Source organism: Mesocricetus auratus, unplaced genomic scaffold (genome assembly GCF_017639785.1).
Source record: "Mesocricetus auratus isolate SY011 unplaced genomic scaffold, BCM_Maur_2.0 Super-Scaffold_100009, whole genome shotgun sequence".
In the NCBI taxonomy this organism is placed as follows: Eukaryota; Metazoa; Chordata; class Mammalia; order Rodentia; family Cricetidae; genus Mesocricetus; species Mesocricetus auratus.
In genome coordinates this window covers 35,210,955-35,227,498 of record NW_024429193.1, presented here as the reverse complement: position 1 = coordinate 35,227,498, position 16,544 = coordinate 35,210,955, and the positions used below count along the sequence as shown (strand labels likewise).

The 16,544-nt window shown below is 41.6% G+C and overlaps 1 protein-coding gene across 2 annotated transcripts in view; it reads left to right on the top strand.

The window, feature by feature from the left end:
- Pde5a (phosphodiesterase 5A) overlaps window positions 1–16,544 on the top strand; it is a 130,013-nt gene that overhangs the window by 66,751 nt on the left and 46,718 nt on the right. For both annotated transcript variants that reach the window (XM_040751923.1, XM_040751924.1), the window contains exons 10-11: window positions 3,150–3,325; window positions 4,613–4,672. In XM_040751923.1, coding sequence (XP_040607857.1) covers window positions 3,150–3,325; window positions 4,613–4,672 — 236 coding nt within the window. The remainder of the gene's footprint in view (window positions 1–3,149; window positions 3,326–4,612; window positions 4,673–16,544) is intronic.

Below are 16,544 nucleotides of genomic sequence, written 5' to 3'. Positions count from 1 at the left end.
TGGAGACCAGCCTGGTTCATAGAGTAAGTTCCAGGACAGCCAGGGCTAGAAATTGTGAGACTAGTGTTAAGGTAGTTTTTGTCTTATTTTAAGGCTAGATGCTAACTTTGATGCTCACATTTATGGTGGAGAGACCTTGTGGCTCTAGCAAAATACATATGCCTTAACCCACTTTTGACAAAATGCTAGGGGGTGGATGCAGACTGTGAGTACTGGAATTACAGGAAAGGAAGTAGCGGCAGGATTTCATATGCATCCATGCATCCCAAGTGGGGTTTCCAGAGGTGCCTTGGTGCTAGGCAGCTCTTATAGTTGCAGTGGCCACGCCAGGTAAAGTCTGCATAAGCAATCCACTCTCCCCTCCTTAGTAATATTAGGGGACACTGATAATTTGCTGTTTGGTTTTATTATTGCTTCATTTTCCTCCTAATATGGTTTTGGGTGTTATTTTACTTTATGGTTATATTTCTTAGTTGGCTTTCATGAGACAGCTTACTTGTGTCTTTGGTTCTACATAGCAACTTTAAAAGACACCAACGGCTCATATTTCATCCTTACATTGTTTAGCTCTTCTCACGGATCATTAGTGGAGAAATGGCGAACATTTAATCTATAGATGTGCCCAGGCTATAAAATTTTTCTCTAAGAGGAATTCCATTTGTTTCTTATAAACCTTCCCATGTACTTTTGCTCGCTATAATTAAATTTTCGGAAGGATTTAATGAGATCAGGGAGCTAAGCATGAATGCTGCCCAGCCCGTTTTCAAGAGAGAATTTAATTATGAGCTTAAATGGCCGTTTGTCTTCAGTACCCTTTTCTTGCCCTGGCGCTTAATTCTGCCTCCCTGCACCTGTAGAGGTGGCTGGTAACACAGGCACATGTTATCTGCTCTGCACTGGGCTGCGGTTGTTAACAGTGGGCTTAATATTCAGTTGGCATTCCATTTTAATAATTTTTGAGCAACTCCAGAGGTAGAATTTAATACTCCCCCCACTTTTTTTTTTTTGCCCAGAGCTTTGAATATATGAGGTCAGTAGTCTACCACTGCGCTACTTCTCCAGCTCCATTAATACCTCTTAATATGTTTGTTCGGTGAATTTTAGCTGGGACAGATTTGAATTACTATGTAAAAGACTTAATTAGGGCACGGCTAAGCAGATTGCCTGATGTGCACATCCCAGGCCCTCTGTCACACTTTCCTTCGTGTGCCTGCACGAACTGTTGTGAAGTAATGTGCAAATCTTATTTCTGAGTCTCGAAGATGACTTCTATAAAAACTGAAAGACACTTCCACTGTGATCTGAGCATAAGAGCATTGAATGCATGACTCTCACGAAAATGCCAATTGGGAAACAGCCAGCGCCTACAGAAACAGTCGCATAGTTATACCGTGAGCTGCTGCAAAGATGAGGGTCATAACCCGTGTGCTGTTTGTTACGGGATGTGTGTTGTTACGATAAGGAGTGCTGGCTGATATTTTATGCACGTCTGCTTGCTTGCGTTGTCCACATTCCTGGTGTCTTGTCTGAAGTTTGGGTTCATGATAGAATTGTGTTGGAAAGGGGGTCCCTGCGCTGATGCGGACAGGAATGGACACACATTTGTACATGGGCAAACAGAAGGGAAAAGCAGAGTCCAGATCATTTGCAGTCTTAAAACGAAGAGAGTGTGCAACCATGGTGACAAGGGATTAATATGTAATCAGATGTCATCACACACCATGAAAATCTTTTGTGCTCCAGTAAAAATAAGAGCTAATAGTCGATATACTCTCCATGGGAAAGGATCTCGGGTCAGAGCTGGGGTGCTGCATCTTTTCATTAATTCAACGTTTTATTTTCTGAAGTTTTTACTCTATGCCAGGGATTTTGTTAGCGGAGAAAATGGAATGGGGGCGGGCGGGGTGGGGTTGGGGATCGCTAAACCCAGCGTACTTACAGCTACGAAAGAAACAGCGAAATCTGCCATTATTCACCAAGTGTTACTGTTAACACAGGGAAAAGAAGCGCCTGCCCTTTGTGTGAGGTGGGAAGCTGAGGGTCTCATTGAGAAGGACCTGCGAGATAGGCAGGAGAGCACTGGGCAGTGATGCTGGTCCACAGGTGTGGGCGATCGAGGCGCAGTCCAAGTGTGGCTTGTGAGTGAGCATGCGCAGTGAATGAAGTTAGGAGCAGGCCAAGGCAGAGGTTGGTTTCAGACTCGTGAGTGTGCTGTAAGCTGTGAGTAAATGCAACGACCCTTTCCTCATTCCTGTAAGGCCCCAACAACGTCACAAAGAAACTCACAAGGACCAGGCATTTTGTGTCTAATCAAGTACCCAGCACAGCGCCCGTCCCACAGTGAGGCTGTACATGCAGGAAGCCTTGCATTTAGAGACTAAGTGATAAAAATGTCAACAACACATTTTACTCAATGGTGGACCATGTATTCTAACTTCTTGTGCAGCGACCTCATTCTGTGGCCACAGGGTCCCAAAGCAGCACCAGCTGAGTAGAGATTTTTCATAACATTATGGCAATCCTCCGTTCTTGCCTAACTGCGAGACTGGCCTATACGCGAGGGCAGAACGAGGAAGGTTATGATATTCTTTAGGGACTAAATCTGCTTTTATCTCCAAAACAGTCAGTGTACCTGTGTTTATTTCCTCACATGTGATTATCTTGGATACCTGAGGTGTATTTGAAGCTGCCTGTGTGACGTGCCTGTTTTCTGTATTCTGTTCTGTACGTAACTGTATTTTTAAACTCTGATTTCTCAGTAAGAGAAGGCAGACTGTGTGACCCGAAACTCCGATCTGCATCAAAACTGTTCTCTTGGCACGTGGACAAAAATCCAATTACTTTCCAAAGGACAAATTGTCTTTGGGGACTCGATCTAAAATTCATGACCAATCTGGAGGAAAATAGTTCTCTAGGATTTTTTTTTGAATCATAGATGATATATGTGCAGGGCTGGGTGAAAATAACGCTCATGTAAATGAGTCAGGTTTACTTTCCTAGGTTTGTGTGTAGAAGTCCACGTCCTTACTTGGACCTACCAGGCATTTCTAAGAGAAAACCACAAGACAATCTTTGGGGGTGGCTATTAAGGTTCACTGGAGCTGTGGTGGCTGACAATCATGTCTGCTTAATTTCTCCGATTGTTACAGGAGTTTGCCAACTTGTCAATAAGATGGAGGAGAATACTGGCAAGATTAAACCTTTCAACCAAAATGACGAACAGTTCCTGGAAGCTTTTGTTATCTTCTGTGGCTTGGGGATCCAGAACACACAGATGTATGAAGCGGTGGAGAGAGCCATGGCCAAGCAAATGGTGACATTAGAGGTGGGACCAAGCTGAGGGGATGTGGTCCGCTCGGTCACATGCTTTCCTTCCCGGCATGCACGGTGTGTATGTGTGTGCTCTGGCCTTTTAGCCCTGCAGAAAACACGGGATTCTCACAGTGATATCCGCACACTTACTTAAAAGCTAAAGAAAGGAGATTCCACGTATTTGGACTATTGCCAAGGCTCAGATGACCAAGACTCTGGTCCATCCCCCACTCCTCCCGCATAAAGCCGGGTTTGCTTTGCGTATGCCATTCCCACAGATGCGCGCCGTCCCCGAGGAGTCCCTTCCCTGTTTATCCTGCCCATCCTTCTGTGTCTCTCCATGAGGTACCTGTAAAGAAAGCTTAAAAAAAATCCTGTCAGTCTTAGAGAACTGAGGGTAAGGAAGGAAACGTAAATGCAGGAAACCGGCGAAGGGCAGAAGTCATGTCTCTTTCAAGCAGGGGGCTGTGGACTTTGATTCTGAGTCCCCCGCCCCCGCTGGCTTCATGGGGCAGCTGTAAATGTTGTTGCCCCTGTCAAATAGAACTTTAAAATAAAACCTTTAAAGTATCAAATAGGCCATTCAGCGCAACCACATTTTTTAAAGGAGTATCTAAAATAGTTCCTCATTACTTGGAAGTTACGGTTTCTGAAAATGAGAATTATGATTCTTAGCTCAAGTTAGAAGATTTAAAGTAAGCCTGACCTTAAGGTAGCACTGGGTCCTGGTTCCATTGTGAGCTTAATAGTCCTGGTGTCCTCAACTGCTGTGACAGCTTAATTTACTCTGCCCTTGACTTGTAGACTCTAAGAGCATAAGGTTTTGCTGGATGAATTCGGCAGTTACTACAGGCTTCACCTGAGAACCGTTTGTGTGTGTGTGTGTGTGTGTACATATATGTATATATTACAAGTAGCGACCTAAATATGTCTAATCATGCAAGAGCTTTATTCCCCTACTCTGTACAGAAGTACATTTCTGAAAAACAGTTCAAAATAAACACTTGTTGCCATTGGTAAGCTGGTGATTATTTCTAGAGTAACTTATAGATAAGTGTTTGTTATGGTAACAGCATCAGAGTGACAGTTTTAGGATTTTCTCTAAAATTAACGAGCATAACTTCAGGCTCACACACTCAACTCTCGATGGAGGTTTCGCTGTGTTGATAAAAGCCATGAGTAGGAGTTGGAAGTCAGAGGAGCCTTGTTGCCTCTCCAGGAAGTCAGGGCAACCTTCCAAGCTGATGTTATGTGTGCATCAGTCCTGCCTGGGTAACCTGGACTCCTGTCTTACCCACAGGTCCTGTCCTATCATGCGTCAGCAGCAGAGGAAGAAACAAGAGAGCTCCAGGCTTTGGCGGTAACCCTTTCTTTTGAAAACTCACATAGCTATCCAATTAATATACAAGTGCTTTCTCTAGTGGTAAACATTTAGATGGATGCAGAAGTTATTTATGTTGATTAACTGTGCTTTCTTGCTAGGGTACAAAGTCATCGATAATAACAAAACACCGATGACTGATGTTGACTTTATAATATTATTCTATTATCCTGAATCCCCTCCCCACCCCCCACATGGTTGTTACGAAGTTCACCTCTTTCTTTCACCAAAATTAACTTAGTTTTCATTTACTGGGGAGACTGAGACAGGTGACTACAGATGGTTGGCTGTCACCAGTAACTAGCTCTGCACTGTCAAGAGCTGAGAGCGATCCAATTTCTGACCATATGGTTTATGGCAGGGCGTTTGAAATCGGGATCAGATAAGGTTAGTTCCTGGAGTCATGTCATAATTCAGTGTTCAGTGAGATGAAGACAGGGGAACCTGAGTACACACATGCTCTGAGTCTTGCTTGGGATGCTTTGGTAGCGGTCTGTGCAAGTTTGAGGCAGTCACACTTAACTCTCAACAGTACACTTACATGCTGTGACACAGCTAGGTCTATCTGAGAAAAAGAATTGTGCATGTAAGGAATGGAAAGTTTGAAGGGATCATAGAAATTCTCTCATTGTTATCGGCAGCATAGCTTGCCAGAAGATAACTTTTTAGTGCTTTATCAGCATGTTCTCATGGAAACCAGCTGTGTTGTGAAGACCACAGTGGGGCCTAGAAAAGCCAAAGAACTTCAAGTTCACACTGCCATGCAGGACAGGGAGTAAGGTGGAAGTTCATACAGAGCCCTGAACCAAGGAGTTAAAAGGCAGGAGAAAGAGACCTTGGAGATATTCTAAGTTAAATTGTATGTAGGAACATGACTCATCTATCAAGGACAGCAAAAGAAACATTAGGACACATTAGGTAATTGTATCGAAAGGTCACACAGAGTTTACAGAGGTATTGGGTTTAAAAGTATCAATTGCCTTGGGCTTAATTGAGTTTTTTTTTTTTTGAGACAGGAGCCAGGCTCTCACACAGTGGCCCAGCCTGGCCTGGAACTCACTTGAACTCCTGACACTCCTGTTTCAGACTCCCCAGCCCTAGAAGTATAGGTATGAGGCACCTCACCCAAGTTAACTGGCACATTTATTTGCCTAATCCTCCAACGAGATCTAGTTTTCAGGTACACATACACTGTGAGTAGTAAATGATTTTGTGTTTTCAAGCCCCGGAAGTCATTAATCAGTGGCAAAGTAAAGGAAAAGGTACACCTTGCCACGTGCCATATGGAAACCCAAAGAGCAAACACAGCAACTTCTCAAGACAGTGCTAAAACCACCACTGGAGTATGAAACTCCGGTTTTACACTACAGAAAGAGCAGAGTCTTTCACAAAAGTCTGAACTTGGCTTTCTCAATAATACTTATAATTTTACCAAGAAAAACACTCTGGAATAGCTGAAAATTGCACAGCATATTGTCCCGAACCATCTGTTGTTCCATTTGGAAAATAGATGTCTGGCAGCTGCACTGAGAAATGTAGGGTTACATCTTTTGTAGGTCAAGTAATTTAGTGAAATTGGTTGAAATTCAGCAACTGATTTCAATTCTAGTTTTATGTCAACCAAATAAAAATTCTTATGCAGCTCCAACTACCCAGGTGTCTGCATAAGGCAGCAGTTCCCCGAGATGCTGTCTTTGTCATGGCTTTGCTTGTTTGTGCCAATTCCAGCTGTAAAATAATTCAAAAGTTGTCATATGTTTTCCTAACTTTTATTCTGAATTTTTACTCTTGAGATTAAACAGTATATGTACCAAATGTGTATGGCTATATCCAGAATAAAATTTCTCTAGTCATAACAAAAGAATTTATAGGAAATTCAACCCCCCCAACTTAACTGGATTTTTTTTATTCCATTTTTAGTAAATGGGTAAATAACGAGTATAAGAGACATAGGGCCTTTCAACTGAGCCTGTTGCCATGTATGTGTCTTTTTGATAGTCTTTAGTCACAAGATGCTGTCACTTGATCATGGTTCTTAAAAGCTAACTACAAGAATATAGGGCTGGAAGATGATTTGGCAGCTGAGAACATTAGCTCCTCTAACAAAGAACCTGGGTTTGGGTCTCAGCATCCACACTGTAGCTTTCAATCATCTGTAATATCAGTTCCAAGGATCCAGAAACACAAATGATACACATATATACATAAAGGCAAATTCTTATACACATAAAATAACTAGGGCGGTAGTGGTGCATGCCTGCTGTAGAATATTATTTTAAGATGTTACATTTTTTTATGCTGTGGAACATTTGTTTAATGATGCAAAGATGTTTTGCATTGTTTTATGTTGCATTTGTTTAACTCTATGAAACTATATTACTTTGCCTGTCTGAAACACCTGATTGGTCTAATAAAGAGCTGAATGGCCAGTAGCTGGGCAGAGAAAGGATGGACGGGGTTGGCAGGCAGAGACAATTAATAGAAAGGGAAAAAGAGAGATGGGAGATGAGGAGAAAGAGAAGGCGGGGGATACCAGGGTCCAGCCACCCAGCTACACAGCAAGCTATGAATGTTTTGTTTGAGGACAAAATTAGAAGGAAAGGCCACCAAGGTAGGGATTCTACAGACAGAACTCACCTCATTTTCACCTTAACCTGTCAAAGAAAGAAAGACCATGGGCCCAGCCTCGGACTGCTGCAGGTGACCGTGGTGAAGGACAGAGCCAAGATCTGACCCAAATCTGATGCCTAAGTTAGTGTATAGATCAAATATCTAACAGCATGTTACTCATTGCCCCTTGGTTAGGAGAAATCTTCTAAAGACTGACAAAGCATAACGTGAAACTTTCCATCGGATGGTTTAATCAAGAGTTGGCCCCGTGCTCTTGATGATACCCAGTGCTACTGAACTACAGTGACCTGTGTCCTTGGTAATGGATTGCCTTCCTTAAATTGGGCCAGAGTCTAAAGCCATCTCCGGCCTGTCCGTGGAGGCATCCTCTTTTATAGAAGTCTAAAACATCTTTTTCATATGGGCAAGACGTCAGTAGGTTATCTGCTTGACTCTTCCTATTTCGTTTTGGGTTTTCTGGTGAAGAGTTTCCAGCCATTATCTTATCTCCAAACATGGAGACATTGTTATTGAACTTCTCATACACAATGGCTGTGTGTATTTTGGAAACACCACAGTTCTTAAAAAACGTTTTTGTATGTGGAACTAGGAAAGCAACATAATAGCACATCTGTGTATATTAGAGTATGCACATAAGTTCCACTGAGTTTATACTTAGAAGTATTTATATCTTGTCAGAATTTTATCATTTTGCCTTTGTTGTATGATTTTTAAAAACTGTATGGTCGTTATCCAAGTTTTTAAATTTGTCTTCCCAACTAAAGTTTAAAGGAACTACTTGTTTAATGTAAGAAAGAAGGAAACATTATACTGGTATAGTAATTAAAGAAAACATTCAAGTCCTCTGCCTCTGTGCCTTACACACGCCCCTCTGGAAGATGGGGTTCCAAACTGTGCCTCATGTACCACCCCCTCTGTGGATTTCTTCTCATCTGTATTGGAATGCATCTCCGTCTTGGAAAAAGATACATTTTAACAGCACTAAAAGATGTGTGAGTTTCCATATTAAAGATATATTTTATGAGAGTTTGGAAGTGGTGAGTAGAGGCAGCAGGCTTCCTCAGAGTGTAAGATAGTGGTTGTCACAATGGCTTTCTTCAAGAGCTGAATGGCATTGCCGTCCTTTGCATAGGGCCCCTGAGAGGAGCTTATTGGTCAGGGCCCAAAGGAGAGTACCCAACACTTGTCAGGAGACCTTTCTTTGAAAGCACTGGTACCAGCTAGCAAAGACACTCATTTGATCCCTGAAAATAATTTCCTTAAAATGAGAACTAATTGAAATTCTTCATTTTTATTGACTTAATATCAAAGAGAAATAAAAGCAAAATGACTTCATAAAACATTGATGCTAGCCGGGGAGTTGGTGGCACATGCCTTTAATCCTAGCACTTGGGAGGCAGAGGCAGGCGGATCTCTGTGAGTTCGAAACCAGCCTGGTCTACAGAGCTAGTTCCAGGACAGGTTCCAAAACAACACAGAGAAACCCTGAAACCCTGTCTTGAAGAACCAAAATAAATAAATAAATAAAAAATAAAAATAAAAACATTGACGCTAATTGGAAGAATTTGACCTTCCATGGAAGATCAAGTTCAATAACTGCCATTTTCAGACTTACTTTAATAAATATTTCTTGTGCAAAAAGAACCTTTTGTTAGAATTTGGCTGTAAAGAGATGTTTCAGTTCCCATGGTTTTTATTTGGGACTTGAGAGCTGATACTTAAGATCTAAGGCGGACTGAATGTCTGGCTATCATTGTGGCTTTTTTTTTTTATTTGTTTGTTTGTTTAAAGACTACACAATCAATCAGATTATGCAGCCCTGTGCTTTAGTTTCTGCTGAGGTGACGAGAGACATTTCCCCACAGGCAGAATACAAGCCCCTTTAATGAGGCCTTCACCAAAAATAAGAAATTCAACAATTTGTAGATGATTGCTATGTTTGTTTTACCCAAGTGTGCCAATTTCCATGCTCACATGTTTTCACAGGCACCACACATTTAAGAAATATTATTTTAAAATACATAAAACAGCTTTTAACTGTTGATTGATCCAGACTTCAGGGTGAATAAGGTCTGAAGCAAACGTAACTTCTCTATGCCCCTCCCCCTTGACCTATAAAAGAATGTAACAAAGAGCTTACCCTCCAAAGCCACAGAGATGAGCCTTCCTGGTGGGTGTGCTGCCATTGAGTTCTAGTTATCGTAAGTAGTTGTAACAATATGGAGGTCTTTATGGCTCTGTCATGTGGCAAGTTTCACAAGTCCTAATAGTATAAAAAGCACTCCAGACATGTGCACAAGTAGGGAGAAATTTCCAAGGGGAAAATGAACCTTGTGTTTTAAGACTAAAGGTAAAACCTTTTGATTATAAACCGTAGTGAGTTCTCTGCTTGCTGAATGTAATCTGAGATGGACCATCCCAAGTGACCTCCTACCATGACTGCTCACAAAGTAAGAACTACTCAGGCCGCTGTTTCCTCTTCCTGGATTCCCAGTGTCCTTAGCATGGGAGCACCAAACTTGCCGATGCACTGACAAACTGAAACTAAGGTTTAGAGTTATGCCGTATACATAATGCAAATGAGAGACACTGAAAATCTGACTGTAATTTTAGTTTCTCAAAGGGAATAAGAAGAGTAGCAGAGCTACAAGAGAACAATGCAAATACCACAAGGGGTTGCTGTTCCTGTCACAGTGGGATTCATTATCAGTACTGACATTTGCATTATAGCAGTTTGTAAGTGAAATTCTTAGGAAAGTTTTGATGTGGTTGATGAGTTTAGAAACCCAGCAATTCATTCAATATTTACCTCCTAGTCTATATAGGTGCTGTATTAGGTTTTCCAGATATACCGAATGTGTATATTATATATGTAATATAATTATAATCATAAAATGTAGTAATTGACTATGAGATATCAGGCACTATGAAATTATAAAGGTACTCTTATCTGAGAGACTTGTACATGTGTGGCTGTACCCAAAGTGTCTCAATTCCATTTCTTGGTACACCACTCCCTCTTAATCAGTGCTCTGACTTAGACACAGGAGATTTTTGTTTTGTTTTGTTTTGCTTTTACGAGACAGGGTTTCTCTGTATTGTTTTTGAGGCTGTCGGTCCAGCCCGGCCTCGAACTCACAGAGATCTGCCTGCCTCTGCCTCCCAAGTGCTGGGAATAAAGGCGTGCGCCACCACCGCCTGGGAGATTTTAACATGTCTATGGCATGTCTGATTTCAACACGGTTTGTAATTCAACAACCTGCTGACAATGCATTTGGACTTTGTCTCTCTATCAGATTCTCTTAGGAAATTCACAAATTCTCTTGTTTTCTAATCATGGCTTGAGCCAAAAAAATCCAAGTCTAGAGCATCTTCTGTATTTTATCCTCCTGAAATGCTTTTTGTGGATCCAGTGGTAACCACCATGCCACAAAAAGCATTTCATTGAAGTCAGCCACAGTGACCAGGTAATGGCTGTGCCATTGACTCTGGATGGCCTCTCCTAATGCAGCAGTTCTTACATTTTTGCATCCATCAGAACCACTTGCAAGGGTTATTGCAGCACAGAGATGGCCAGGGCACACTCCTGGCTTTTCTAGTTTAGTAGTTCTGCCTTGAACCCCAAAAGTTGTATTTTTAGTGATTTGTATATGCTATTCTAATGGAATTGTGGTTCCTTCTGCTTCTGTAATCATCTGTATCAAACTCAGATTCTGAGACTTGAGATTCTGTTGCCTACAATCACTTTTATTACCAAATAGATTGTCAGTGTTCAACTGAGAAAATATAAACTGTCTTGACTATTTAGACAGAAAGACAAACATTTTCTTTCAAACCATCTGAAGAAGCCAATGAATGAGCCCAGGAATGAGTTCCTGGAACAAAACATATCTGGACTATTGCATCATATCTGCACATATCATCAGCCACACAGACTAGAATCAGAAAGTCACTGGGCTATTGGGTACCATCTACATCAACCGTGCTAGATATTTTCGAGTAGAGAAGGGACTCTGTTCTGTAGAGCTACACTTCCTACCATAGTTTCCCTCAATAGTGTCTCTTGTGGCACCATTTTAGTTTGAAATTCAAGTTTTATGTGTTATAGCTTAGTTATCATTGACTTAACAGCTAACATCTACATATATGCAAATACATACTGTATTTGTCTTTCTTGGTCTGGGATACCTCACTCAGGATGATTTTTTTTCTAGTTTCACCTGTTTACCTGGGGAATTTCATGCTTTTATTTTTTTTAATGACTGACTGAGCAATAGTCTATTGGGTAAATGTGTACCACATTTTTTTCTTTTATCCAGTCATCTGTTGAAGAACATCTGGTTGTTTCCAGTTTCTGGCTATTATGAAGACTGCAGCATTGAACTTAGTTGAACATGTGTGTCTTTGGTAGTATGAAGTATCCTTCAGGTATATACCCAAGGATAGTATAGCTAGGTCTTGAGGTAGATCGATTCCTATCTTTCTGAGGACCCACCACACTCATTTGCATAGTGGTTGTAGAAGTTGGCTTTTTTAGCAGTAATGGATGAGGGTTTCCCCTTACTTCATGTTCTTACCAGCATGAGGTATCATTTGTTTTATTGATCTTAGCCATTCTGATGGATGTAACATGAAATCTCAAAGTAGTTTTGATTTGCATTTCTCTGGTGGTTAAGGACAATGAACAGTGCTCCTTCTGTTTCTGTTTTGTGGAATAATTTGAGGAGTATTGGCATTAACTCTTCTTTGAAGGTCTGGTAGAATTCTGCACTAAAACCATTTGGCTTTGAACTTTTTTTGCTTGGTAGACTTTTCATTTGTTTGTTTTAATTGGGGAATTGAGACTAATGATGTTGAAAGATCTCAATGGGTAGTGTTTGTTGATTTCTGTTATTTTGTTCTTTGTGTGTGTGTGTGTGTGTGTGTGTGTGTGTGTGTGTGTGTGTGTCTTATGATTTGGTTGTCTGAGCAGAGAGATCTGGAATGTCTTATTTTCTCCATTTATTGTGATTGAAAGTATTGAGTATAGTAGTCTTTTCTGGCATCTGTATTCCCTGAGAATCTGTAGAACATCTGACCTGTCCCTTCTGGTTTTTAGAGTCTCCACTGAGAAGTCGGTTGTTATTCTAATGGGTCCCCTTTTATATGTTACTTGGTCTTTTTCCCTTGCAGCTTTTAATATTCTTTCTTTTTTCTATACATTTAGTGATTTGCATATTATGTGGTAAAGGGAATTTCATTTCTGGTCCAGTCTATTTAATGTTCTGTATGCTTCTTGTACCTTGATAGGCATCTCTTTCTTTAGGTTTGGGAAATGTTCTCCTATTATTTTGTTGAAAATATCTTCTGTGCCTTTGACCTGGGTTTATTCCCCTTCCTCCATTTCTATTGTTCTTATATTTGGTCTTTTTTATTGTGTCCCATATTTCCTGGATGTTTTGTTCATGGATTTTATTTTTTTCTTTAGATTTTACATTTTCTTTTACCATAGTATCATAGTATCTGTTTTTTGTTATTATTGTTGTTGTTGTTTTGTTTTTTTAAATCATGTCTTTAAGGCTTGAGATTCTCTCTTCCAATTTTTGTATTCTGTTGGTGAGTTTTGCCTCTGAAGTTCTTGTTTGAGTTCCTCAATTTTTTATTTCCAGATTTTCCTCAGTTTAGGTTTTCTTAATTGATTCTATTTCTGCTTTCATGTCTTAAACTGTTTTATTTGTTTCACTCCAGTTTTTGTTTGTGCTTTCATGGATTTCTTTAATGGATTTCTTCATTTCCTCTTAGGGACCTCATCATATCCATAAAGGCTATTTTACGGTCTTTGTGTTGTGCTTCAGCTGTGAGGCAGTTCTCAGGGCCTGCTGTGGTAGGGTAGCTGGGCTCTACTGGAGACTTTGTTGTGGCTAATATTGATTGTGTTTTTATACTATTGTCCAGGCATCTGGGTTTGATTTTAGTTCTAGGTGCTGATATCTGGTCTTGTCTTTGTTGGGTGGATGTTCTTTTCCTTGGTTTCTGGTATCCTCTCTGGTTGTTAGGAGGCTGTGATAGCCATGTGTTGCCTGGTAAGGAATTCTTCTGGGATCTTGATAGGTTTGGTCACTGGAGGTTCAGGGCAACGTGTTTCTCGGGATTGGGACCTGACACTTAAGAATGGGAATGGACTGGGAAGTGGAGGTTGAAGGGGCCCACTGAAGGGAGGAAAGCATGGTGTTCCTCCTGGATCTCCTTATCTCCTGGGAACAGGTGTAGAGAGGGAGGAGAGGTCACAACAGGGAGTCTGTCACATAGCTGGGGGATTTGGAGAAGTTGAGCAAGGGTGAAGATCTGAAGTGAGCCTACCTGCTGGCTGGCCTACTTGCTTCTCTGGCAGGGTTGGCTGGTGGGTTCCAGGGAATGCCTGCTGGAGTTGGGGGCTGGTATGATAAGAGGAGTGGAGGGAAGAAAGGTTAGAGGAGAGCGGTGTGATCACCTGGAGATAGGGCGCAGGAAGGCTGTAGCAGGTGATCTCCTACAGGGCTTGGGATGAGACTAGGAAGACAGAGGTGAAAATCTAGTTAGCCTACCCAGTTCCCTGGTTGGTATCTCCCTTCTAAATTCTAGTGCATACAACTGTAACCAAATGAAACCCTGAGAATCTAGAATTACACCTGACTGCCCCACCCCCAAATACCACACTCTTCAGTCTCTGCTATTAGGAAAAGGTACACAATATTTTGTCCTTTGAAATAGTAGGAAAAACAAATCGAAAGTTGACGTTTTACGCGATGGTTGAAGAAGGGTTTTAGGGATGTCTGCCTTTCTTAAGCCTCGTTAGTGACTAATCCAAGTTCTGAATCCCATATCTGACGACAGGGGACGTGTCTACCTGTCTCTGCTGGGTCAGCTCATGGAGTCTGTCTGTGCTGTGGTAGTGAGCAAAGGAGGATAGGAAGCGGCTTGCAGAATCCACGCGCGCGAGGGAGGGGCCTGGGCTGTGTGGGTCACCTCTCCTGCAGCTGTGGAATATGTGGAAGGAAAGGAAGAAAACGTCCTGCAATAAGAAAAATGATGCTGAAGATAGAACATCTGTTCTTTCGTGTCTAGTGGATCTGCCTAAGGACAGCAGCTGTTGTCTGTTTCCTCCCCTCTGGACTCGCTCCATCCCTGATGCTAGAGGCCACTGTAAACAATGAGACCTTTTTCTAAACATTTTCAGTTGTCAGCCCTGTTTCAGCCCACACGTAAGTCCATGGTACTGGCTTTATAGGGTGCATGTTTTCTCGTGAATTTTTGTCTTAGGAAGAGTCTTACAGAATGCACCAGGCTGGCATATGTGAGGCGAAATACCACAGCCATCATGAGCAGGAGAAATAGCTTTAAAGGTATAGGGGATAGACAGCTCTCAGTAGCTCTGGGAGATTTTAGTATTTTGATGGGTTTAGTTCGGGATAGTTGAAGGGAAGACAGGATAGTGCTGTCTGAATGGTAGGAAACCTAAGGAGTTTGGCAACTGTTTCCACTCTTACTATTTCTTTCCTCAATAAACAAAAGGTTCATTTTATCAGGTTCCTCTCTGCCTGATCAGGCTACCACACTTACTAATGCTCACTTGCATGCCCATAGAGTAGATGGTCCATGGCTGGAGGAGTAGGGGCCCTACAAGTTCTAGTAGCCACAGGCTCCAGCAAGAATCCAGGAGAGAGCTGTGAGGCTGCCAGGGACCCTTGGCCTTAGCCGGTTACTCTTCCGTTGATGCTTTGAAAATCATGTTGCTGTTTAATTTTCCTAATATGTAAACAGCATGACAAATCAGGTGTTTTGACAGCAAGGTTAGGACGCATTTGCAGCACTGCCCCAACACAGGCAGATGGGCCTCACCCTCCAAGGAAGTTTTGGAACATTAAGAATCTTGGTGCATGCCTACCGTACCAATGCTGGCACTAAGGTAGGAAGATCATGGGTTCCAGGCTAGCCTGATCTTCATAGGAGGCCCATCTTTAAGTAAAATGAAAATTGTTAAGTCAAATTAAGCAAAGAAAATAAGAGTTTAATTCCCTCCCAATTTAAGCTAATAAATAGAAAAGTGTAGGAAATATGAAAGTAAGTTACAGTCTTCGATGCCATTTAACAGATGTTCCCAGAGAGGGGTGCTAGCACCAGGGGGCACTTAATCCTACTTAGGTTGTAACTGTGTCCTAGAGGAATTTACCAGTTAAAGAGCAGGCGCTCACAGAAGTAGACAGTACAAAGGAGGAGAGATGGACGAGAAGAGCAAGGCATCGCCGAAGACACCCAAGGTGCTTGCTACAATTAAGTGACCAGAAAATCAAGGAGTTCAGTTAAAAAAACAAAACCAAACCAGAGCCATCCCTTCCACAATACAAACACAACGAGTTTCCCTTGCGGCCTGTAATAGACTACATGCAAATTCTCAGCAAGTGCTTTTGTTAGCACTGTCAGTGATTGACATGCCCAAGCTTGGACGAGAATCCACAGTAGTCTACACGGTAGACTCTGCAGAGTAGAGGTGAGGTCAGATCTGAGCTAGACAGCGTGCTGCTTTGGGAACTGTCTCTATTCCTTACCTGACCACTTGTGCTTAAGTTAATGTAGCTAAAGAAATGGGTGCAAAGCATCTATAAGGTTTTTGTATGAATGAAATATAAATTGCTTGGACCATTATCTTTAGCTTGCTTACTGCTTGACTTCCAGCATTGGAATAGTTCCAGATGCATCTGTCAAATGAATAAGAAGTATAAAAGAGCCAGATTTATCAGGGTTCTCTGTTTGAAGTGTTGTCTCATGGTGGCAAGTCTCTCTCTTCTTTCACCTGTCTGGAATTAACCCCATGTGACTCAGTTTAAAAAGTGTAGGGAGATTCTGTGATAAAGATTTCTAGTCTATTGCAGTTTGCCATTGCTTGACAACATGTCCAAGGTAACCCACTGAAAAAAAAGAGGACATTTATGGGGGCTTGTAGTTTCAGAGTTTGTAGTATTTGATCAAGTTGCCTCTACTGCTCTGGAGTCTAGGATTGACACAGTGCATTATGGGAGAAGCCTGGTAGAGAAAGCTGTTCATTCTGTGACATCCAGTAAGTTCTTTCAGTAAGAGGAAAAGAAGGCTCCAGAGTTTCCCATTCTAGTAATTTAATTTTCACCCCCTGGGCTCCTCCTCTGAAATATTCCACTACCTCCCATGTGCTAGCCAAGCTTACATAAGCTTTTGACACAAACCATTT